At 41.9% G+C, this 26,158-nt stretch overlaps 1 protein-coding gene across 1 annotated transcript in view; it reads right to left on the minus strand.

Annotated features, from left to right (window-relative positions):
- Positions 1–2,017: 2,017 nt before the first annotated feature.
- Positions 2,018–26,158, minus strand: part of DNM3 (dynamin 3) — a 172,359-nt gene continuing 148,218 nt past the window's right edge. The window contains exons 19-22 of the mRNA XM_010284144.1: positions 20,948–21,112; positions 16,444–16,670; positions 15,601–15,837; positions 2,018–2,087 (exon numbers count right to left, since the gene is read on the minus strand). Coding sequence (XP_010282446.1) covers positions 2,018–2,087; positions 15,601–15,837; positions 16,444–16,670; positions 20,948–21,112 — 699 coding nt within the window. The remainder of the gene's footprint in view (positions 2,088–15,600; positions 15,838–16,443; positions 16,671–20,947; positions 21,113–26,158) is intronic.

Below are 26,158 nucleotides of genomic sequence, written 5' to 3' on the forward strand. Positions count from 1 at the left end.
CAGACAAGAAAAATCATCAAAATGCCTTTTTTTTTTTTTTTTTTTTTTTTTTTAAGCAAAAATCAATGACTGTAGTTGGGTTTGCAACCTTTTTTCCTTGGAAGCTGATTCCGTGCATTTGGTGTTGGAGATCTGTGCCTGTTCTCCAAACAAACACCGGCCACTTCAGCAGTCTTCTGAGATCACCAAGATGCCGGTGCTCTGACAAAATCCATCTTCACTGTGCTTCAGATGTTGACCTCTAGACTCCCCAGGTGTGTGTCACAAGTATGAGGTTGACAGGAAATTAAAGTTAAGCTAACATACAAATCATGATGCTTTCCCAAGCTTGTCTCTCTTATGCAAGCAGAAACACGATTTGCTTCAGTGGTGAGCACAACTGTTAGTTAATCAGCAGTCTGGGAATACTTAATAGCCAAAATCCCCATTGGTTGTGGCTCTTTGATTGGATTCTTCCTAACCATGGGGCCACAGCATACTGGAGCGCTACATGCAGTCTCAATAAATAAATTATTAGGCTGATTATACTGGGGGCCTTTGAAACCACCAATTGCTTTGCCTAGGGATCTGTAACCATAACTGTAATAACAGCAATTAATATTTTCTGAAGACACAAGGCCAAATTCACCTCTAATTCGGTCAACTCAGTAACTTTTAAGCTGCAAGGGTGACACTGACCCTAAGTATTTAAAGTGAAGTAATGCAGTTAAGACAACAGGTTTTTATAACATTAATATATAATGTGTAAAACGACAGGCAGAGGACCTCTGCAAGTGAACATCTGCTAAAATAATCCATTGCCAGAATGCACAGCTGAGCACTTCTCAGTACCTAGTTGGATAAAGCAACCCTAATCCGAGGTGTGTGGGACTTCAAGTGATGCAAAGAGAAAAATCTTTATATAGGGGACATAGTGGAACTTTATCGACTGGCATGAGCAAGTATCTCAAATCCAAACCAGACCCTCAGATGCAAATCTAGGCCACAGCTCTGCGATTTGGCTCACACAGTGGGCTGAAGAGCAGTAGGCCATTCACAGCCACGCATATATCTATATCTGTATCTCCTTCTGTTTCACAAAACAACCAAAACCAACGCCCCGTTCTCTGGACCCTGCTGTGCAGTACACTTACACGTATTACATGCACTCATATACCCTTAAGGCTTCCCAGGAGTTCAGTGGGAGTACTAATGTGAGCAAGCACTAGCAGAGGACAAAGCGAGCTGGCACACGCTGTTCTGTCACATATCGGTTCTTTAAACTGCCCTTTCACATCCTTGCTGCAGGGTGAGACGGCCCCATGCGAAGCCTTGCAAGCTGGGGCACTGCAGCCTGGCCCTTGCCAACCAGCCAACCAACTCTGCACATCAGTCACCAGTGTGGAAAGAAAGTAAAACACACGTTGTGCCCCTCCACACCCTTCATGTTTATCAATATTCCTTAAAAAAATAGATTTTGGATAAAGAGAAACTGTGGGAAAAGCAGCCATCCAGCAAGCTTCTTACAAGAGACACATGGAAGTGTGGGGCCTTCAGAAGAGCTTGATGAGAAACCACATTGTTTTTCTCTGCCCAGTTTAGCCATTCAAAAAGAAAATAGGTGTAACTGTGTAATCCCAAACAATAGAAAACCTGAAAGGTACAAATAAAAGCAAGTTTCCTTTGAGATAAGAGGAAAAAAAAGAAACAGATCAAATCAACACATGCACAAACACACACAAAGTCAAGCCCTCCTTTGGCTGTACAGGACTGTGAGACAGTTGCCTGGGGGAACACGCGTGTCAGTAAGTTAGCTAACACCAGCTATTGCAAAAGGAAAAGTCAAGGCAGCACAGACCTTCCCAAAACATTTAAGACCTCATAAACAATGCGGAATGGACAGAGAGTATATCAGTAAAACTGGTTACTTGCCTATAAATGTCCATACATGCGACTATACATTGGTTATTGCAACAGTTATCAAGCAATTTGCTTCCACATATTTGGTTAACAATGAATGACATGCCAGAAACTTCTTTTAGTCTAACAGGGATGAATCTAACGGACGAATTACAGTGGGTCGAGTAGGTGAAGGGGGTGGTCTTCGACTGGAGAGAAAGAGAGAAGAAACAATAAGCACAAACACTGAGAACGAACCTGGCACCTCTTGCTGTCGCTACGTGAACATGCAACATGCACCTGAACACAACAATCTTATTTCCATGTACACCGAGGCGTGACAGCCCTAAGCAGCCACAATGAGGAAGAAAGCGATGGGTTTGCCACGTGCAAAACTGTGCCTTAGCTCTCTCACGCATCGGACAGCTCTTCTCTCTGGTCCACAGCCTGGGTGTTGTCCACACACAGTTACCTTCCTGTGCCACGGAAACCATCAGGAGAGGATCATCATTCCTGTCTTCTCAGGGGTCAGTCCCAGCCTGGACAGCCACAGAGTGGACTTACAGGCACATTTCAGAGTGGCCAGCTGGATTCAGGAAAGACGGCCTGCAGCGACTTCAGCTGCTGATTGCAGAAGCAGAAAAACCTGCAGCTTCTTGCACCATTGGGCCAACTGGAACCACACCAATGTGCTTGAATTTGAGGCACAAATGTCAAGCTTTACATCAATGGCCAGTTATGAAAACAATAGCTGTGGCTACAGCTTTTGGATTCATTAATTTACCGCTAATGTGTCCCTCTTATCAACTCCAGCAACTGCTAAGGGAGTCCCAGATTTCTTGGGAGGTCTTTAATAATAAGGGTCTTTATGCCCCTATTTCAAATGGCTGATTCAGCACAGGCTCCTGTGTACTGCAAACCCCTGGCATTTCACTTTGGACTGCATCGTCATCTGATAAGAGACCACAGTGCAAGACTTGGACAGCAGCAGTCCAATCCCTGAGCACGTTCCCTGCAGTCCAGGCTGAGCAGGGATAGGTAGTGAGGTGTGGGCAGGTTCTCCCTCGTAGCTGCCTAATTGCCTTTTTTGTTTTTGCCTGTATTTAGGGTACGTGGTTCGTATCAATGCTGTGTGGAGATAACTCCATCCGCTTAGTTACAAAGAGCATTTTGTTAATACTCCATTCCACTTGGCCTAAAACACCCCACCACTGAGCAAAGCCTGTGCAGAACCTGAGATGACGATACCTGTCCGGCCTCCAGCGCCTGCCCTAGCTCAGACAGTTCTGCCCAGCACTGCTGTGCGCTGTGTAAATATACCCAAAAGACTGTTCCCCACAGCCAGCCAGCACCCTTAGCTAGCTATTCAGCACCCTCCAGCAGGGTTTTGTTGCTGCAATTATTCCATCTCTTGCACAGTGTTTTTGCTCCCCATTTTCTTTATCGGGAAGTACCAGCTCTCTTTATTCCTGAACTCAGCCCAGATCACCACAAGAGCGTACAGCTGCTCTAAGAGAGGCGTGAACCCGGGATCTGAACAAGGTGGGGAGCCAAGGGCTCTCCAGTTCCCATCCAGCTTCAGCAGACTTCATTAAGTCAAATCGTACAGCCCTCTCTGATGCTGTCCTCCACCTGTGAGAGTGGGAACAGGTCCTGTTTCTGAAGAAGATAACAAAGGAAACCTGTCTCATTCTGTTAGAGCTAAATAGAAGATGAAAAGGATGTAACAATGTGTTAGTCTTCTTTGAACTGGAACATGATATATGAGACAAATTTACACTTGACAAAAAAAGCATTGCTTGGCTCAAAGTGCATCTTGTATGATAATATTCTCTTTTAGTGAAGAAATGAGAATTTTAATCCCTAACATGCAACAAATACAAAATATGCCAACTGAAGCGTTCAAGTAAATCAACAAGCTAAAAAATAGGCAAAATATAATTTCTTCATGGTGTATTTTTGTTACAGAAAAAAATGTTACTGTGTTAACTATTGTTTCTTGTGTTGCTCCAGTGTAGGTCTTCTGGATCCATTTCCAAAATTTGTAGTTTCATAAAGAACCACTTCTAAGGCTCTGCATTTCTGCTGGCTTGCATTAAATTATTCCTTTGTTGAAATGCCTCACATTGCATTGTTTAGCGCTTACTGAAAACATCATATCATGTGTATACAATTTACAAACAAGGGAAAATGCATACAGCTGTCTTCATATCAAATTTAAAAGATATAAGCCTAAGCATGCATTTTAATACCAGGTTGAATGCAGCACACTGGATTCAAATAATGTAATTTAGTCAGATTGCTATTTAGTCCAGCAGGATCAGAAACTGGAGAGCACAGTGGGAGGATTTCCTGGATATAATCAGTCAAACCAAACCTGAACCAAAATCAGGTCTGAGCCCCCATTTCCTCCTTGAACCAGAGCTGTTACTGCACTCTGACCATTATTTTGGATTTTCATTCACACCCAGTCCAGACCTGAACAGAAAAACACCCCAGCAAGCTCTCCTTTCCACTTCAGAGTCCCACTTCAAGGAGAAGCCGATACGCCCCACGAGGACCCTCTCCGACGAGGAGCCGCTGCGGGGGCCTGGGGCGTGGTGCCACGCTGCTGCCTGTCCCCTCGCCCCGCACGCAGCAGGCAGAGCCGCGCCAGCCTTGTTCTCCCTGCGGCACTGCCCGGCAGGCAACGCTGCTCAGCGAGGGACCCCTCGGCCCAAGTTCTCCAACACCAGTTCCCGCTATGAATACCTCCCGGTGGAGACAGACGTGTGTATCTGGGATGCTCTGCATACATACCCTTGTGTCTGTCTTCCCAACAAGTACGGGTAGGGATGTACGTGGGGAACAGGCGGACCTCTCCTTAGCTGCAGCCCCTCTCCTCTGCCCCTGTGATGGTGCAGTTGCATGGGGCTTCCTTCCAGCTCCTTAACCTTGCGCACCGTGACTAGAGGAGTGGGAGCTGCACCCTGGAAATCAGAGGTGCCTTCCAAGAGGAATGGCAGATGTTTGGGAAAAGGCAGCACTTGGGAAAAGACCTGCAAAAGCACCATTCACCTCTAGTCCCACTGCTGACAGTCTCCTGGGCAGTCTCTGGTTCCCTGTGCCGGCAACGCAGGGAGAGGAACGGGCAGAGCACAGCGCAGGGGTTCAGCTTGGGGAAGAGACTTCAGCTTCATTAGCCGCTGGCACACAGTAACAATTGGCAGGAGCTGAAGCTTAAGCCAAAGTGAGGGAAAGGACAAGCCCAAAAATGGCCTGTCACTAGATTTCCCTGTCAAGATGACAAGTCATTACATGACAATTTTTACATTGGGAGTAGAATTCAGACTGTTTGCTCCCCCTAAAAGAAACCTCACCCCCAAAGTCAGGAGGAGAGGCCAACCCACAGGTCTCTTGCCTCTCCCCCTCCTGTACACCCGGAGCGGTGTCCGGAAGTGCAAGTGCTCCCGGGGATGCAGGGGTGCAGGGGCCTGGGCACCCAAACCACCACCTTGAGATAACAGAGCCAGCAACAAGCACGGCGCTGCTCCTTGCAAATGTAGTCCCACCTTCCTCTCTGTTGCGGGCACCTCTGAAAAACACAGGTCTGAGGCAAGCCTTGCATGATTTTGGCACGATCGCTTTCTGAGCAAAGGTTACATAAATGAGCACTGCCAGACCTTCCAAAATGTGGAGAAATGCGGAGCAAACGGGCAGTAACCTGGAGAGCAGAGCAGCAGGGGGAGCTCCAGCCTGCCTGTGGACTGGAACAGGGGAAAACCAGAGAAAAACAGCCTCCCCCAGATCCCTGCTCCACACTAGCTGCCATGTCAGTGAGTAAATATGTGACTAAGCCCAATTAAATGTTTAGTCTGAGGCCAGAAGATGATAGTGGTAGAGACGGCATGAACCGTGTTTTCTCTGCGTTATCGGACCGATTCCGACAGCCCGGGGTGCGTTCGCAGTGCTGAGCTGTTCCCAGGCCCCAAAAGGCGGCTCCCGATTCATAGAAAGCTCCTTCTTATAAAAATGTCACTGCTGCGGTAATTCCGATTTGGTTATTGTCTCCAACATTTCAGCGGGGTTTTTAAGTTTTGGGGCCGAGTCCTGCTGCCTGGCCCCTTTAACAGGCTGCTCAGTCTGTTGTGTGTTTTTTGTTTTTTGTTTTTTTTTTTTAAAAAAAGGGAAACAGCGTTTGTAAAAGTTAGTGCTAAAGGGGCAGGGGATCATAGGTCCCCAGGGTTGAGTAAACGAGTCTGCAGAAAGAATCAGTTCTTCTAACTAGCACACATTAAGCAGACCTAAAGAATTTACCAATGAAAATTGTGGACTAAGTATGTATTTAATAACTCCCTGATGTTGCTGCAGGGACTTCTCCTTTGAAGAGCTCAGTGGGGTTTTGAACGGAGGATAACTCTTACCCCCATGCAAAAACTTTTTTAAAAAAGGAAAAGTTTTACATTTATTTTTAACCTAAGCAGCACCCGCCATTTTTCCAGTTCTAAAAGAACTCCTAAAAGCTTTAGCAAGGCAAATGCAGAGCAAAAGGAACTAAATAAAGCGAGTCTAGACTTAAAATTCGATCAGAAACATATGGGAGCTCTTCAAGCATTTGCCTTTTGAGAAGTGCTATCGCTCCCCACGCGGAGTCCACAAAATATGCTTTCAGTAAAGCATGGCTGTAATTACCATGGGAGGCCCCGCTCGAAGAAGATGGCTTCTCTTCTTGGAGCACAGCTAACGTACTTCTAAATAAAAGGCTTTCATTTCCACTTACATTTTACATTCTTGTTTGCTTGTGACCACCAGAGAACACTTGCGGAAGGCATGCACATAACTATATTTTACGATACATCCTATAGATCTGAAATTGTAAACAAAAGTCCGTTATTCTCTCCCTTTTCCACAATCTTGGTTTCCCTATAATGCAGCCCTCTTGGAGTACCCTGATACGTGACATTGTCTTTGCAGAATTTAACGAGAAAATATTTAAACAAAATCTCTAAGTGGCTTTAAGTCTGACTGCAGGCAACTTTTATTTTAGGTGACAATACAAATCTGTATGTGAAGCTTACAGTAAGTGGATAAAAGAGTGACTTGCTTCAGGTGAGGAATAAATACAGTTTCTCATTTGGGTGATTATTTAGAGGGACTAAGTAGCTTGTTCTTAGGACAGTTATAATGCCTTGACTCATTTTATTTTTATACAGTTTTCTCTGTTTCAGTAAGATCCTGAGACACACACACGGCTTAGCTTCTACTTTTCACAGTTCTTACATCAACCTACCTAACTTTTATACGGTACTTCTTGACCTCCGTCAGCCTCTGGATTTGGAAGAAAATCCAAACCAGAAGTGAAACTACTTTAGCAATCATGGTTGAAGAATAGAGGCAAGACATGGTTTGTAGGCCTGATTAATTAGTCTACAGTCTATGCATACTTAAAACCTTTCCTGGCCTACAGCAGATGCAGCATTGCTACTGTGGAGTCTCCCGAACATCAACTCTGGAGAAAGGATCTTGAGTGGAAGCAAGAACCAAGAGGAGGAAACGCACGTGATACTAGTGACACAGGTCATAAGAAAGTAGAGAAAGCAGTAAAAGGGTGACGAGATTAAGAGGAGTAAAGCAGCAATCACAGACAAGAATCAGGAGGCAATGATGATTATGGAAGAAATGTGAAACAGCACTCAGTGGTGACGAAAGGAAAAAGCAATTGAGGAATATCTGTCTGAGATATTCTGTCTGAGATGGTCCCTTACCCCAAGGGACCAGTAAGTAACAGTCCAAGAGAGTGAAAATTTCTCACGGTTGTTTCTGTACTGAAAAATATAATTTTGTCAAACATGAAATGTCTCTAGTTAGCATGCCCACAGGATTGCTATTGGAGGGAAAGTCAGGGACAGAAGCACTGAGGCACACAGCACAGATTTTGAGGATGCTGCGAGTTCTGAAGTAGCTCTCCAGCTGAACACATGTATCAGGCTCCACAAAAGCGTAGCGGGCATGCTGCGACTGTACAGACAGATACTTGCACAGCTATGCATATAGCTGAACCTCACTATTTCAAATGATCCAGCTGCACAATATTCTGTCAATGGAAGAAGTTTTGTGTTAAGTGTAAGCAAGTTAAAGTTTTTAGATTATGCTGTTTTTTCTGATGTCTGTATCTTTTAAGTGAAAGAAACAAAAGAGTAAGAGTGAATAGGAAGAATGTATCCTCCCACTAGCCACCACTACACTGCAGCAATATAAATCTCCATTAACTCAAATGCTAATACTGTTTCAAAGCATTAGGGTTACTGAGGTTCCACTGTGCATGATTTAACTTAATACAGATACTCCTTTCATAGGCAAAGAGGTCCAAAATATGATGCTGCACTAGATTAATTTATTATTTGCAACTCAAGCTACATTTTCTGTATGATGATCATAAATTAACGTCTATCACACACACATACAAATATGTTCATGTTTATGTGTCTGTTGCATTTTCAAATTGGTCATTTCAGGGAATTAATGTGTCATATGGAAAACTCAGCTCGAATAAACAAAAAAATTAATTCAATGGAGCAACCAAGAAAGACTATTATTCGTGACAAACTGTGTGTTCTTGTTTGCCCTTCAGCAGCGAACACATCAAGTTAGCAAGTGTGCAACAAATTAGTGGAGGACTGTCCCAACCCTTCAGAAACCCTAGGTCAGGATGGTCAAGATTGTCAAAATTGCCAGTGGAAGAAGAGAGCTTTGGGAATGTTGAGTGATACATTCAGAATGCTGCTCTACCTTCATCCGTCCACAGCAGAAGATGAGAACAGAAGGGCCACAAAGTCAGCAGGAGGAAGATCGTATCTTTGCATAGTAGCTTGTGTCTTGTGTATTGGTTTGTGTTTAGTTGTACTCTTCAGCATCAATGTGAATCACGTACCCTGTCTTTGAACACCACATCTACTTCTGACTACTCTGTTTGTCCTTCCTGCTCACCCTTGACCTTCCTCTGCATTTTTGTGTCTCTCCACTTACCCTGGTGCAAGAACGGGAGCAAACGTCCTGGTTGTGACCTCCAGCTGGAGTTGCACCTCTTCTTGTCCAATATGACAATTGGCATGATTATCAGTGTCACTGTTGTTAATGTAGCCATTGAGTGCCCTCATTGACTAACGATCCAATACAACTTGCAGGGGACAGGAGAGTTTCAAGGAGAGCCTTTCAAGAGGCCTGCAGGTTCAGGAGGTTCAAATCATCACTGCTTTCTCTCTATTTGCTGTCATACGTTTTCTCTTCTAGCATAAGGAAGGCTAGAAATGCTCTGCTATTCTGCCCACTCTTTCAAACAAGGGAAGAAATTGCCTGCTTAACATCCTTGCTCTAATCCTGCAGAGCCTTCATGGCAACTGTTATTAAGCTACTCGTTATGGCATTAAATAATTACGGGTAACAAAACACATTTTCACGTTCCTGTATTTCTGGCAAACAACATTTGCTATTGTTTGATTCTACTTTCCTTTTTCAAGTTGAGAGACGCTAAAAATAAAACCCACTTCCTTCTACTAACAGTATCTTGAGAGAAAAAAGACGAAGGAAGAAAAAAAAAAAAAAAAAAAAGCTTTTGCTGAAAATACCTAACAGAATAAATTACTTATTCATTCAGCTCACCATCTGACATTCCCAAAGCAGGCTTCAACTGTGTTTGAAGACTGCACTCACAACCATCATCTTTATCCCGGAATCACTTCTTTCAACTGTTTTCAGGTTCCTTCTTTTTCTGTCTTCCTCTCTCTTGCATCATTTTTATTTACCCTGCCCCATCACATGGGACTGGTCTACAGTAAGAGTAATGAAGAGCTGTTTCCCAGCCTGATCCACTTTGCTGAACTTTGAAAGTAATTTGCAACAGTCCCAATCAAATGGATCTCTCCTAGTTCACCTTGTTTTAAAAATAATTTTTGTTGAATAAGGCAGGAGCAAGTAGCTCAGGAACAATACTAAAGATGATCAAAACTACCTGAGATACAATAAATAAGAACAAACCTACAGTCCACATAGAACAAGTGACTCTTCAAATTTGTTCAACTGTCATAGCGTATTGCCCATCAGAAAGCTCCTAGACCTCTGAAGATATGATGCGGAGAGCCTGCCGCTGGCTGGCGAATGGAGATGCTGATGGGAGTTAGAGTCAGTGGCAGCAGATATAGTACCTAGGCTGCAATGTCTGACATCCCATGAACTTCGTTTTACTTGGATCCTTCAGGACAGTCGTCTGGAGGAGAGGTATATGAAGGAAGGCAGTGAACAAAATCCTATTTCTAGTCTAGAAGAAAGCCATCCTCTTAGGGGCAGCAATCAGTGAAGCTCCTGGAGCACAAGTGGAAACCTTCCTGTATCTCTCATGGCATTACAGCTCAGGCAGCTGAAGAATCAGTTCTGTACAAATGCTGTTCCAAATTTCATGTACGATCGGTATTGCAGAATTATAATAAAACCAGAAGAGTTGTTGTATTGTGACCTGCTTTTTGGGCAATCCCTCCAATATTTATCCTCCTTCAGAATGCTACTTCTTTCATGGCTTCTATTAGGACTGAAGCTGCAAGATGACCCCGGGTAAGATGACCAGTATTCCTCAACTGTTTTTGCACATGGCAGTATGGTTGCCTGAAGTAGTGTAGCTAGTGTTTCTAATGGTTGTCACAGCCACTGACACCAGGCTGCTGTTAAGAAAGATTGCCAAATATTGCATTTTATGGTTTGAAAACTGGATGAAAAACTTTAAAAGATGACAGAAAAGCAAGGAGCAGGAGACAGATTTACAAAGGTGCCAGGGAAGGGATAAATTGGAAAGAAACCAAGACAAGACAGTGAGAAGGAAAGGAAAGAATACATGGGGAAGGGAGACAAATGCCCTGGGCAGGAAACCAAGTGAAGGGAGAAGGTGAAAGAAGAAGCAAACAGGATGGTCAAGAAAGGGACAATGAGGGAAGGGCAGAAAAAAGAGAAAACAAAATAGTGATAAAGGAGCCAGTGAAGGAGAGGAAAAAGCAGAACTCTTTTCTAAGAGATAAGGGAAGATAAGTGGAGTCTTCTGCTCAAAGCAGCCAGCAGCAAAAGGATGGCTGTGCACTGGCTGTGCATTACAACAACAAATGTAAATTAGACTGGTAAAAAATTACACAAAGGTGTCTTCCCCCAGAGCAGAAATCACAGAAAGAATAACTGATATTCTCATAAGTCTCATGATTTTGGGGTCCTTGGACAGGCAGAATTAGAAACGTACCAACTATGTAAGAGCAGTATCCCTTCCTGTGATGGCTCTGGCTTTGCATCACCCATGTAGCTGTATATTCTTTTAATCACAGACATGAAATGCAGAATTAAATTAGTTATTCTTTGGCTTTCTTTTTCCGCTTAAATTCAGTAGGATTTTGAAGTCTCTTCAGATAACACTCGTGTCTGTCTGCTTGCATGAAACGCCCCTAATTGCTGATTATACTTTTTGAATATAACCTTCACTGAAAATCCACTCAAAGAGGACAAATGGATACTATCATTGGATGGAGCTGTGCTCTTCTACTTGGGTGTTCAGACTGAGACGATCCAACACAGCATGCAAATGCTTTAAGGTGGGCACTTATCCATCCTGCCAGAAGAGTTTGATGCAATGGCTACTTGATTATTATTTATATTCCGTTAAAAAATATAGTAGTAAACTTTTACAGCTGCGAGGCAAACTTTCAGAAGAGAGGAGATTCCCAGGCTAAGGCAGGATAACTCTTCTGGCCTTATATGCCTATGCCTTATGACAGATTTAATCAGACGATCACGTGCAATTTTTGCAAGGGATCCCCTTATCATGCAATGCACAGGGTTAGACACTACGTTAAATCTTTCCAAAGAATTCTAATCCATAAAAATCCATCAGAGAAGACTTACTTAATGGTTGATACTTGGCAAAGAGTTGAGTACAGAGCCTGCGAACCAGGAAACGTCAGGCAGTGATGCTTTCTGCAGTGCTTCTGGCTTTGTCTGGAAATTTCTAACTGTAATTACTGTCAAGTATAAGTACTTTTTTGTGCTGGGTTGGCAGAAATACATAACGATGGCTTACAACGTAGATTAGTTACAAACACAACGGGTCATGTAATTAGCCTCAGTGGCATAATAAAACGTAGCTGCATAGCAGCCATCACCTCTTCCATGCTGGCTGGCTGTGGGTTGAAGTAAATCATAGGGAAAGTATGGGACTGTTCATGAACAGCGCAACGTGAATTCTCTCTCTGCTGCTTGCCTCACATGTAAAGACCATCATCAGCCCCCGGGGACTGAGCACCAGCATGCCTGAGGGTGACAAACACATGCTTGAGAGCATTTATGGTCCTGCCTGCTTGAGTGGACGGTCCAGCCCTTCAAGAGCCCTGTTTAACCAGGTCCCTGGGTCTCACATCACACAGGGTCATGTGTGTTTAATGACAAAGCAGGTAATGATCTCCAGTACTTGGTTGGGAAAGCCTTCGTGAATCCACAGTAGCACTGCAGAGCAGAGAGAAAAGGAGAGCACCCTCCCACCCTCACTAACACCATGGGCTCTGCTGCCAGGAGAAAAACATTTCCAATTCAATTGTTTGCCTTGTGGCAAAGCTAAGAATCCCATTTACGGCATTTAAAAGCCATAAATCAAAGCATCCACAGTAGAACTAAAATTGGTCAAGATCAGGCTTTCCAAACGGGCAGGCAAACACACATCATGGTAAGCTGAAGTGGCTCTAGAGCCTGCTTAAAGCCATTTTACCGAAGGAAGCGCACAGCTGCATTTTCTTTCAAAATACTACTGCTGGCTTTCAAGAGAGAGGGGGAATAATCTAAATTCTGGCAGCGGGGAATATTTCACAAATCATATATGCTTTGGCATCAAGCCCTTAAAGCCAGGGGCCTTTACTCACAGGCTTTGCTGGGAGAGATCCACCCACCTCAAGTGGGATTAATTAAAAGAGGCATGTATCATGCAAATAGTTTCTGTTTCCTTACAGAAATATTCAGAGCACATAACGCAAAACAGCTTTAGAATCAGAGCGAAGCAAGGAAGAAAATTATTTCCTGCTCCCCTAACCCTTTTCCTTTCCCTGTACAGTTAAGCAAGGAACAGTGAGAAAATGCCGAGACATCACCATTTCTGTACAATTCCTTCGATTAAATGCTAATAAAGTTGAGGAAAAAAAGGATTTTTTTTAAAGGCAGGGGCTGTATCTCACTAGAATGTACACAATTCTCCAAAGCAAACGTGTGCTTAGCCATTCATTGGAAAAAGACAGTCCAACTCTTAGCCCTGAAAATGATCTTTTTATCTTAAGGCAGAACAGGAGAAAATAGAAAGCTTATATTTCTTCAGCATGTCGGGATTTTCAGCTCCATGTGACAGTGACAGGGGCTGCAAAAAAAATGCTCCTTTGGAAAAGCTAGATGAGCTTTAAAAATACAACTTTCTTCTCAGGAAGCTAAACTATTTCCCTAGATATGAGAGATCCTGACACTTCAAGGAATCATTGCAGAAAATGGTGGTAAAGCAGTCAGAGACAGAGTCCCAGTTCAAAAATAAGTCACAGAGAAAGCTCAAGTTTCCACAAGAACTCTTCCTCAAAACTATTTTTTTTCCCCTTTTAATATCTCAGACCCATTTTCTGAGTCAATTTCCTATGATCCTGCGAAGGCTGTTATTAAAACCAGACCAAGCGTAGCAGAAATTCCAGGGCTCAAAAGAAACTTTTAATAGGCGCAGGAGCCGGCCACACTGTCCCCCTCAGGTGATTTCCCCTGCAGCCCCTTCCCTGGGATTTCCTCTCTTGGAGTTTAGTAAGCAGGAGAAACCTGAAGTTTCAGCAAAACGGCAAACCTTTTCTTCATTCTTAAGCATCTGAGATTTTTTTATGTCTGAGGCTTTCAGAGCTCTAAAAAAGACATCTAGGATCCAGTCCAGAAGATGTGTATTGCAGATATTTTTTCCACAAAAATGTCAGGCAGTCGGACATTCAATTACATATCCAGCTACAGTATTTTAAAAACACTGACCTCCTTTATCAGCCACTGCTTCGCATGCCACCAGTGGCAGTCACAAATTGAGTTGTTCACAGGCTGCTTACCCAAGTGTCTTTGGTGCGCTAGAAAATTCCTTTCTGGTCTCCATCCCACCTATCACTTTAGTGTCAAAAAGATTATCATCAGTCGTGCTCTTGGCAAGCCACCTCAGGAAAGCAACATTCATGCAAAATCACAGCCAGGCGGGACAAAGGAGACGTGCTCATTTGCAAGGCGAGGTGAGAGAAGCTGGGGAGCTATGGTTCTCTCCAGTAGTACAACTGACAAAACACTGGACCTCATTTCTCTATCTAGTATGTGATTTATCCTCTGACGGCACAGGGGAAGCACTGGGGCCAGTGCCCTTCAGCTCAGCCCCAGGCTCTCCCAACAAAAGGACCCTGCCTGGACTTCTTCCCTTGCAGCAGGAAGTTCAGTACCCAGAAAGGCAATCTGAGGTTTCTCCCCAGTGGTCCTACTGCAAGCTACGGGATATCCACTACGATGAAAGAGTGCATTTCATGGTTGGGCACTGATGCAACAGCGCCCTTTTCATAGCAAACATATAAAACCACTTCATTCCTTTGATAAACCTCATGTATTTATTCTTCATATTATAAAGGGTAATTATATTAGAAACGCTGAGCCTCAAATTTAAGTTACTGACAACTACAACAGATCTCATCTATTTAAAAGAAAGTTTTTCTCCAAAGGTTCTCTTCTCAATTACCATTTCTAAAATTGAAAATATGCACATATTCTTTTTGTTTCTATTTAACTGGCTTTTTTTTCCAACCTGTGATTAATTTTAATGTAACAGTTAATTTATTAAAAATGGAGAAACCCCTTTGTTCCAACATTGCCTAATCTCTCATAATTTATGAAGTTACCAAAGCCCTTGGAACCAGAGGCTTTCATATATATATATCTCTGAGTGACTATGAGTATTATGTCATTGTGAAAACAAATATTGAGGACATTTTATTCATATAAGTTATATAAAAAGCAGTTAATGTCACACAAAATTATAAAATATGCAAAACTACTTTAAAAAGTACTGATAAATGCAAAGCCCTGGGAAGGAAAGGAAATGATGTGGTCATGAAAATCCTGTTCCTTAACTAATTGTTTTGTACCATATGACCTACACTGTTAGACAACTATGGACTGTTTTCAACTGGCTGTAAATTACTTGCCTTGGGGAATAAAAATCAGACTCCTATCAGTTTGTTCCACTGGTTCTACAAGGATTGTTCTTATGTTCTCCCAAAAGAACCATTACTTCCTCTGGTGAGGACTCAGAATGGCACAGGTGAGTTGTACCCCTGCCTCTCTTCTGGTGGAAGGGTAGGTGATCTCTCTCTCTCTGTGAACGCCTATGTGGGTACAACACAACCAGAACAGGGGTCCTTAATGTAAAATAATCTAATGTCTTCAAACTGACTGACTGGAATTTTTTTTTTCGTTAAGAAACTTTCTATCTTTTCAAAAAGTCCTATTTGTGCTAAAAATTGGTTCCTCCAAAACACCTTTAACTCTCTGCAAGGAACACCCAATTTTGCTTCGTTACAAGACTTACTCAACAATGGTGCTTGACTTTCTGACATGGTACAGAATCTGTCTGTTATGCTAGAGGGAGAGAACCATGCCCACCAGCAGGAAGATTAAACATCTTACCTTGGGACGCTGGGAGGAGCTCGGGTTGGCCGAGAGGGAACCTGGGGAGGTCCTCCAAGGGCTTCACCACCACTTGGAAATGGAGGCAGTGGTCCTGGGCGGAACGGGACCGGGGGAGCCCCCGACTGAGGGCCTGGAGACGGGATTGCAGGAGCAGGTCCTCTGCCTGATAAAGGTCTGGTCGGAGGGTTGTTTAATGTAGGCCTCCTCTGGGTTGAGGGACTTGGAGGAGGTGATCTAATGAAATATCAGAGATTTAAGAAGTTCAGTAAAGTGCTTTTTTTTGTTTTGGGTTGGTTTGTTTTTCTTTTGGTGTTTGGGGTTTTTTTTTTAGAAAGAAATTAAACCCTTTTTTATGCCTACGACAATTTTTTTTTCTTGGCATTTTCCTTTGCTGTCAGTGTCAGAGCATCATGTATATTTAAGTCTCACACTTACCTTTTCCACAGACAATGCCTTACAATAGTCAGAAATAAACATACGAGCAAAGAGGTAAATGTAAGGGATTTTAAAATTTCTAGGATATGGAGCCTGAGGTGCTGAGTTATAACAACAGCTTGCAAGAAGAGGCCTGGTGGATGCACAATTGGGGTGACAGAATCAGCTGCTATCTTAAGCATCAGACAAACTATAAATCCACTGGATGGTCTTCTACAAGACAAATATCCTGTCTGGTGTTCTCATACATATCTATATGTATATGTGGGAAAACATTCTGATTTCCCGCGCAAATGTCATGAAAGACCTGGAAGAGTATCTGCCCAAAGAGACAGGGAGGGAGGGAGCTATTAATGCCGATGCCTCTCCTAAATTTCATTGCAAAACTGATATGAGGATCCTTACCTGCGGGCCTGCTGAAGCCAAGAGTCATCTACAGGAGGTGGTGCAGGGGTTGAGACAGTGCTAGTGCTAATGTCGCCTATGATTGCTAGGGCTTCCTTTAGCGCTTGGTACATGCGGAGCATTTCATCTCGCCTCTGCGCCTGTTCAGCCGACTCCTCCATTAGAGTGTTTTGGTCCTCAGAAGAATACAAGTGAGCCAGGAGCTCTGCGTTGATAAATTCTTTTACCTATTTCATCAGAAAAACAAAAAACAAAACAAAAAACCAACCAACCAAACAAACAAAAAAAACCACCAAACAAACAAACAAACGTGATATCCAGGGAACCAGGAGACAGACATATCTTATCTGTTTCTCCTACTACCTTACACCAGTTCACATTAATGCCGTTTTTGTTAGGTCAGATCAGGGACTGAAAAATGCTGAACTTAGATTGAGCTGATGGTGCAGCAGCCTGAGGTCTAGCTGTGGCCCAGGGAAAGGCTGGCACTTGCAACTGGGCAGAGCAGCTGGAAAAGGATGGACTGGATATTTTAGCAGCTGCCTGCACACAGATGGGCTTAACGCAATTATGAAGCCACATTCTGAGACAACGATTCACACGTGAGGATCAGGTGGTTTTGCGCAGTCACTCCACAATGCACTCTGGCCGTTTTTTGTGTCTGTCCTTGAAACACTGGACATGGCTAGAGTTAACACTGGTCTGTGTCTCTAAGGTGACACCTATGTTTATAGTTCATTTCAAACAGGCTTCCCAATAGCTCCCAGGAGTCAGCTGGCATTTTGGTCCAATTCTAAATGGCTCAGAGGTAAATGGCAGCTATTAGCAATACCATCTGAAACTAAATTCCCCGGGGAATGGGAATTTTCAGGCTTGATAGCATCTCTGACAATCATTTTCTTAGCAACAATTTACCCTACTGTAGACATGCCTTTCATCTTCAGCAACTTTGTCAGATTCTAAATATCCCATCCACACACATTCAAACTGAAGGGAGAAGTCTCCAAGTAATCTAATTTACTATATTGATTTCCTGCTACGCCTGCCCTGGTTATGGAAACCTGGGCTACATTAGAAGAGATAAAAAGCTAGAGGTACTCTGATTAAATAAGACTGTGGTAAATAGACCAACTGCTGACCTACTAAGTCCTTGCATTTGAGACTTTTGTTGCTGTTCTGATCTATTTCTCATCTGGCTTTTTGCTCTATAAAGCTTTTTTGAGCTGGAGATACTAACGATAATACATTCCCAAGATTCTGATTACATAAACCTGAGCTCCATTTGCACATGGGTTTGTGCTAATTTAGCAACACTGATTTAAACCCTGACAGTTAGACTAAGGCAAAGTTTGTGTTCAGATGAGGTTAGTGAGAGCAGTCAAACTGCATGGGCACGGGACCCTTTATGGTCACCTAGCAATGAAAAGAAGGCCAGCACAGACCTTAGAGGGAAACAAAACCATATTGCCTGAGCTTGGCTGTCATTTCCCATTCATGTATGACAGGAGATGCACAAATTCTTAGCAAAGCCTGCAAAAATTTTCCATGAGTCTCATGCTGTTTTCCAGTAGATGGTACTGATCAAGAGCCAGAGTACACTACTTTCCTCATGATTGCCAAAAACTCCACATTAAAAACAGATATCATAGTTAAACAGCATCACATTCTATTCGATGAAATGAGCATTTTAATGGCATCACTTCAAAAAAAGAAGAAGAAGAAGTCCTAAAATTAGATTAAGGCCAGAGCTGATTGTAAAAGCGTTGTTAAACCACAAATATCTGTTTGAAAAAAATCAGCCTGTGACAATTATCATGAGAGATCCCCGTCTGCCACTAGCAGGAGACTCAAGTAACTCCCTGAACTATTCTGGAAGGGGAAGACTGCTGCGTTAAGGACGGTTCTTGGATCAACCTCCTTCCGTCTGCAGTCGGATGCACTGTACTAGAGAGAGGAAGATCTCCCACAATAGCCGCTTTCTCCAGCTTGGAAAAGGAAGGGAAAGTGACACTTACTCATGCCTTTGCTCCTTTCTAGAAACAGCCTCACGCAAATGGTTTAAAACATTTTCCTTCACAGACATCAGACCTACAGTCAAAGCTGAACCATAGCAAGCATCTCAAACGCCAATGCCACAAAGCCTGCCCTGTCACGCCGGAGTGGGGTAAGACGGGCTTGCAAGGCAGCTTCATTTATCAGTGGGCAGGCTACAACAGACACCACTGCCCGAAATGCAAACACAATCCATTCCTTAACCTTAAGTTTGGTAGTAACAAGTACTGTGGACTTTTTCTACTCAGCTGAGATGAATATCAGCATTGCTTATGGAGTATATACACTGTCTGCTGTAAGACCACCCCTCTTCTACAATCTGTGATACCTAGGCACCATGAAACACAGATTCTGAAATGTGTGTTTTGTTTGTGCATGTTTGGATTACTAATGGCAACTCAATGCAGTTCTGTGTGGTAAATGTACTTTCTTTTAAGGTAATCAACATCCACCCTACAGGGAAGAACAAGGGATGCATTTGGAATACAACAATCTGAGCTTAGGCCTCAAAATATGCTTAGGGACAGCATCTAATTATTTTCTGTACACCGAGTTTGAATCCGATACTTCCCCTGAATTCCAAGTGCTCATTTACAGGCCCACAAAGTGGAAAGGAAGTTCTAGGAGGACTTGGGAGGTTACAATTGTCATGGAAACAAACTCCTTGGGATCGATTTGTTTCCAGAGTTTTGGAGGCAACACGATGGGGCAGCAGAAAGTACAGAATATGCTCGTTAAGAGGGATGGAGGGAGGGTGTTTTCACTTAACTTCTGGTGGATGGGTTGGACTTCAGAAGACTCCAAGGAACACACACACTACTTAACAGGACCCACCTTCCATCACAGCTCCACTGCTTTCCAGGTCTTTGCATAAATTTTTGGCTTGGGGCTCAGCAGTCTTAATTCAAACATTTCTTTCTCTTTTCAATGGTGCCGATTTTTAAAAATTGGTATTTTAGCTATTGTTTTTAATATGGTATTTTACTGCCTATGCTGCACAGAAACAAGTGCATTAATGTTTCCAGTCTCACTCTTCAGTCCTTTAAAATGTTTTGATTCTTTGCCACAAATTTAAATTCTAGGATTGAGGTGAAGGTTTTAGCTCACTAGCAAGCCCAAACACAGCTATGGACTATGAGGTCAGTTGAAAGGTAGATGATGTTTTAAGTATGTTGTTTCTGTGTGCCATTGTCAGCCAGCATGGCAGACTTTACCGATGTAACTAACAGCTGATGAGATTGGAAGTACAAAATCGTATAGTATTCTACTTCTGAGTAAAGCACACACTTCAGAGACCCTTAAACTATTCCATATGAGGAGGTGAGTGGCAGAAAATTTAATGTAAACTTTCCAAAGAAACTGCTCACCGAACTCTGCAACTTGTGAAATGAGAGCTAAAAACCAGCCCTTTCAAAAGGCACTGAGGTTGTGCTAAGTCAAAGCAGCAAGTCGCTAGCTGTGATCTGGAAAGAGCAGAGAGGACACGCTCATGCTGTAAAGTCTGGAGCATGGCTGATTTCAGGAAAAAAAGGGCAGTCCCATTGTTCATGTGCTCTTTTGTAAAATCTTGCCCATGACTAAAGCATTATTTGGAGCCCAACTCCCCTAAACCTAAAGAAGTTAATGGAATATCTCTCACCCTCATGCAAAAATTCTGCTCAAATTATATGTATCAGGAAATCCCGCTAAAATTTTCTGTCCAGCCACCTAACTCTTAAGTGCAACACAAATTCCACAGGGCTAATGAAATCCATCAGATAAAGGCTAGAGGTGGCTCTGAGTCAAAAGTAAATGCTACTTCCTAACCAGATTTGCCTTTAACATGTTGTATTTGTAAAGACTGATTGGTTTGATGACCTCACAAAAAAGGCGTTACCCATAACTAACAGGAGGTGTGCTCTCCATTATTAATTTACATGGCAGCAGTGGCACTAACATTAAGGTTAGTTTTCAACAAGGTCCATTCAGAACTCTGCCAAGAAGTGAAGGCTGAGATCCTAGTGCAGTGGAAAAACAGTGATATCTCAAAGCCGTTTCTTTAACCAAATAATCTTCAGATCTAAGAAAGACACACACAATAAATCAAACAACCACATCTGCTTATCTAAACAACAGTGTCCAAGGCTTCTAGATTTATTCCTTCAAAACGGTAACCTGAAAATATAAAGAAACCCAAATAAAATAAGAACTGCTTTAAGAAACCATGACAAAGGGCTACAGACTGAAAATCAAGGAAACACAACTCAAGGCAGTGTGCCAGCCTTTGAGAAGGCTGCAGAACTTACTGCTACTACAGAAGATTGGAATATTTTGTCTCAGAGTGTGACATATATGAGAGTGTGTTCTTCTCTTTCGTACATGCTGTTGTTGCTGCTGTATTCAAGAGGTGTGTTTAAGCATAAGAGATTTGACAGACATGTTAAAATAATTTAGAACCCTGGCTGCTACTTACATTATTGATCATAAGATGCATGATTGTTTTTGGTATCAAATCTCGGATACATTTGTTGATAATAGACATGTAGGAATCCACAAGATTTCGAATTGTTTCCACCTGTCTCTCCAGCTGGGGGTCCATTGAAAAATTGTCTGCTTGGCCATTGTCATCATTTTCAGTCTATACAGAAGGAAAAAAAAGAAGAGTCAAGTCTTTCAGACTGCAGTAAACAGGAAATACATTGGGAAAAAAAAATGGACTTAAACTGTAGTAATCCAGCAACATAACTCGTACAAAGAATGTCTGGAGTTTAAAATGTGAAGTTTAACATCATTAAATTTGGACCTTTAAAAGGTTAATGCAATATGAGATGCAAGACCTTTATCACAAAGTACATTACATATTTCCACACAAATTTGTAATTTTATATTAAAGAAATTTTTCAAAGACTTGTGGTGGTGAATGAAACACCAAGAAATTATCTTGGATCACGTACTGCAATACTTATTATCAAATCTTTTACCATTCAAATTCAGCCAGCTTGACCCATGCCATAAAGCAGCACTGTAAGTCTCAATTTTGAATTTTACCCTCCTATGGGTAAAAAACATCCATGTTATTTAAGGATGACTCAACTGTGACAAATTCTGCAGTTCAACCTCAAACTTGTTAGATGTGAATAGCACCTATATAAACAAAAGATATATGAAGGATAACAGCAAAAGCATCATTGGATCCAGTGCTCAAAGCTCAGCATAACATAGGCTGGATTATATATTAGAGGTCTCTCTTTCACTGGACAAAAAAAAAAAAAAAAAAAAGTCTTTGTATGTAAGCAGCTGACCTAACTAAAGAAAATACTAGAAACTTTAACTGGAAGCTAAAAGGTATGTACTTTGCTTCAGTCTGGCCTGTATAAATATAAGGAAACCTAAAAAAAAAAGAATAGTAGCCTTTTGGTGAAAATCAAACTCCTTTCTGAGGCTCAAAGATGCCAAAAGAATGGAATTTCAACCTGGAAAGTACAAAGAACAACATTCTTTTCCCCAAACTCTGACATACGATACTTCTCCCTAAAAATGACCACCAAAGCCATATTAGCATCAACTATAAAATCTAAACCTGTTCTGCTGGTACCTAGAAGCACAACATGAAGAAACCAAAAGTACTTGCACAAAATGATTAACCCAATAACAAGAACTACTTATATACCAGCCAGACCCCTGTCAGCACAGCTCCATTTACAATATAGCGTTTAGCTAAAATTTGCACATCACTAGTGCTTTACAGATTCCTGGAGCATTTGAAATCGGTAATTAACCCATTAGTGAAAGACCATTAGAGCTAGATATGCAAACATGTCACCAAAGAAGGTTCTGCCTGCATGAAATCCATTCTTGTTGGGCCAAAAAGAGATTCCTAGTTTCATCTCCTATCGCAGGGTCTGCTTCCACTCATGCAGCATTGGCAGGTAGACCACTTTGTATTTACCCCTTGTAAACCACGGCTTGGTCAGTCCAGTCTAAATAAAATGGTGAAGGTTGTGATTTGTTAAGTTATAGGTTTGTTAAGAAATAAGATCTCATGTACCATTTTGAAACAAAACTAAATGTTTGTAAAAGAAGTTTCAAAAGTTCAAATTGTTTTTCATTACAGACGAATTACTAGAAAACCAGTTAATATACGGACTTTAAAAATAATTAGCAGTGCTTCCTAAGAATCTTGGGACTGTGGAGGACACTGAAAGAGCTCTTGAGGAAATAGTGGTTTCAATTCTGTAACACCAGTAGACACACTACCCTATAAACCGTAATCATTTTGTTAATAAACCGCATATGCAAAAAAGTCAGAGCATGCAGATTGAGTATTTTCCTTAGCCTCCACGTCTGCAAAGAAACTAACTATAATTTTCCCTGTGAAATACCAAATAAATGGAAAATCATACATCTCTCATATATCCACAGATTTTAGCAGAGTAACTGTAGACCGAAAATGCCCCCTTCCCAGTTCCCCTGCATTTGACTTATTCTCTTTCTTTTCTTCTTTGCTGTCTATATAAAGTGCAGTTTGTCCATGGATGTTTTTTTCTTTTCTTTTTCTTTTTTTTTTTTTTTTCCTCTTCACTGTTTAAATTACAGATTGCAGTAAGATTCTTAGCTGGCTAAGCAGCAAAGTGACAGATGTTTATCATTATCCTCATCAAGAGAATGTAAAGTAAAAATAGTAATTTGTCTCTGATCTTTAAGGCAAAGGGTAATAGTCTGCAAACATTTAACCTTTTATATACAGGCTCATAGGTGATATTTACAGAAAGTGGATAATACTTCAGGAGCCCGTCTCTTGTTTGAAACTGTAATAGAGCTGACTTCATACTGTTGATTTATTTTCTCTGAAATCAAAAAAGATCAATCTTTCATGAGCTTACAGTAATTTATTATCAAAGCGTCTGGCCACAGTATTCTTAATGATTTGATGTCTCAACTGAAGGCTTTTCATGCCAGACACCATCTTGATTGTATCGCATCACGCACATGGAAATCTATTTCTAACAGATTCCTGTGCTCTACCGTACACCTACTTTCTTTTGTAAGCCGTCTCTGCGTTGTGCCAACAGCGGCATCTGAGAGTAAGCTTGCCTGGGAAAGCTGGGCTTCACAACAAGACAGAAGTGATGCAGACACCCTATTCCATCTCCACGTCATCCTTTCAAAACAGCTGGTTTTCTCACTGGGCATTGCAGTGACTCTAGCTTCAGTGCAAGCCACTCCTCAGCCCGAGTCCCTGCCACTCTGCGTTCTAGAAAGGCTTTTGCAAAGCTGTTGCAATGAATAAACCCAAACCAGGATAAGTAAGAAAACCCTCATATCTCTCTGACCGCTCTTGAACAGAACATCCATGCTGAACAGAAAAGGAGAACGAAGAAGCTGGAAACAGGTTTCTGTGCCTTCTTTCCCAGCAGCCAAGGCAGCCACAGTCCCCTTTCAGTGCTCCTCATCCTCGAGCCAGAACTTGCTAGTTCCAATAGCAAGTGTTAGAGACAGCCTATGAATCTGGGCTAAATATTTGTTCATTTGACTCTTGCTTAATACTGCTATTAGTTGTTGACAGGAATGGAATATTATTACTTCAAATGAACACAACCACAATTACTTTAGGAACCTTTGTAAGCCTCCAACAAAGAAACTATGGAAGAATCTAGAGTGCTAACAAACCAGGTAAGGAAAATTAGGTTCATCTTGGAAAACGCAAATTCAGAATTTCCAATGAAAATACACCAAAGCTACAGAGAAGCAATAAGTGAATAAACACACAGACAAAGAGAAGGTAACATGGAAGCCAGGATGGTCCTTTCATTTATACACACTTACGCGTTGCAGAGAGATAAGGTCCTTCCCTTCTACTTTCCCTGCACGTTAGAAGAATGAAAATAATATCCATTGCTTCTGCTCTGCAGCAGGTCTCACCTGTCTTTCGTAAGCTGCTTTGTGATCCTTGCATGGAAAGGTGCTAGTGAAACACAAAGTATGCATCATTTTTACTCTTCTACCTTTCCTGCATTCAGATACCTTCTGTACTAAGAATGTATTAAGGATTAACTAAAGCGTCATGCAAGAGAAGAGTAAAAACTGTCTGTGAAATCCAAACCACTTAAGTTTGTGAGAATTTTACTGCTGGCTGCAGTGGGAATAGATTTCACCCTACACATGCATTTCTACCAGAAAAGTTATCGGTCTTCTGAAGACTGTAAACCCTCTGCTGCAAAGAAGAATGATTTAGCATGGTACAAAGGGATGTAGGCATGAGGAAGTATGTGCAATCCAAAAAAAAAAAAAAAAAAAAAGGAATAGTATCTCAGAATATCAGGATAATTTTCCTGGTAGTGGGAATTATAAGCATGTTAGGGTCCTAAGAAAAATTCAGGAAAAGTGATTCCTTTCGAAATTCACAGCAAAACTGGCAACATACTGAAAACAGTCCTGAGCTGGCCACACAGAGAGTGCAATACTTCTAATTTCCATGATTTCATTACATTCAGGGCAGCTGCCAGCATATTTAAGAATGTCTTGTATAACATTCCTGATGTCAGTTCCAAGAAGGAGCATTTGTCTAGCATTTTCATTAGAGCAGTGTATCAACCAATTTTCTGTAATCAAAAAGGCATTCTATTAAAAATGACTGAGAGGAAGCAGACTGGAAGGTGACTGACTAAAGGGTAAAAGTCAAAGCAGCAGCAAAGCAACGCTAAGAAATAAGTCCATGGCTGCAGTGAAAAACCAATCTTTTAAAAGCTGCTTTCATATCTTTCATTTACAGATGCAAGTTCGTAACAACAACCAGCACCTGAAGGTGAATTATTCTCTCCAGATTGTATTTATACTTTAATTCACAGATGCTGAATATATAAAATCTATTTTACCTATTCCTGTCCAAGTAAGGTTTTTCTTTAATGTACCAACACTCAGCAGACTGCAGTTGTCCGAACCCCCCCTGCCTTTTCCTAAATCTTTACAACTGATTCTTGATATTCTCTCTTCATTGCAGTTTGATGCTGTATTTATAATTTAGCTAATATACTCTCAGCTGTACATAGTGTGCCTTTTGCCAGAGGACTTCTGAAACCACATGACGGCTTCACACAGTGAGGTTTTCTTACTGGAAGGAACCACAAGTAAATGACAATACATTACTTTTGTGTATTTACAACAAAGCAAGCAGCAGAAAAAGAACATTTCCCGGGTAGCTTGGAAGCTGTCCTTTTCCCTCACAGAGGGTGACTTTGCCACTCTTTTCCATGCTTTCAGCATCTCCTGACTTTGTACTGCTGTTGCCTTACTGAGCCACCCACAGGCTGCCCCTTTCAGCTACTATGCTTTCATTAGCAGCCTTGAACTGCTCTAAGCAGAGGTTATGATCCCGCTTTCCCTTGCACACATGATCTCTCTCACTTCATAACCACGTAGAAGAAAGATATAGCCTAGCTCAATTTCATTCAGAAGTATTTAACTATCTGGATTAGCTTAAACAATCATCTGCTTGGATTCTTCTTTGTGGTTACAGACATTGTATAGCACAGACCATTAGTTAAAACCTTCTGCTGAACCCACATACTGCTCCCTAGATATTTACATAGCGTGAACGATCGCGAACATTCACCATCTATGCTAGGCTCTTTTCCTGCCTTCTTCAATCAAGAAGCTGATTTGGAACTGTGAGACAGAAAGGAAT

Source organism: Phaethon lepturus, unplaced genomic scaffold (assembly GCF_000687285.1).
Source record: "Phaethon lepturus isolate BGI_N335 unplaced genomic scaffold, ASM68728v1 scaffold20950, whole genome shotgun sequence".
In the NCBI taxonomy this organism is placed as follows: Eukaryota; Metazoa; Chordata; class Aves; order Phaethontiformes; family Phaethontidae; genus Phaethon; species Phaethon lepturus.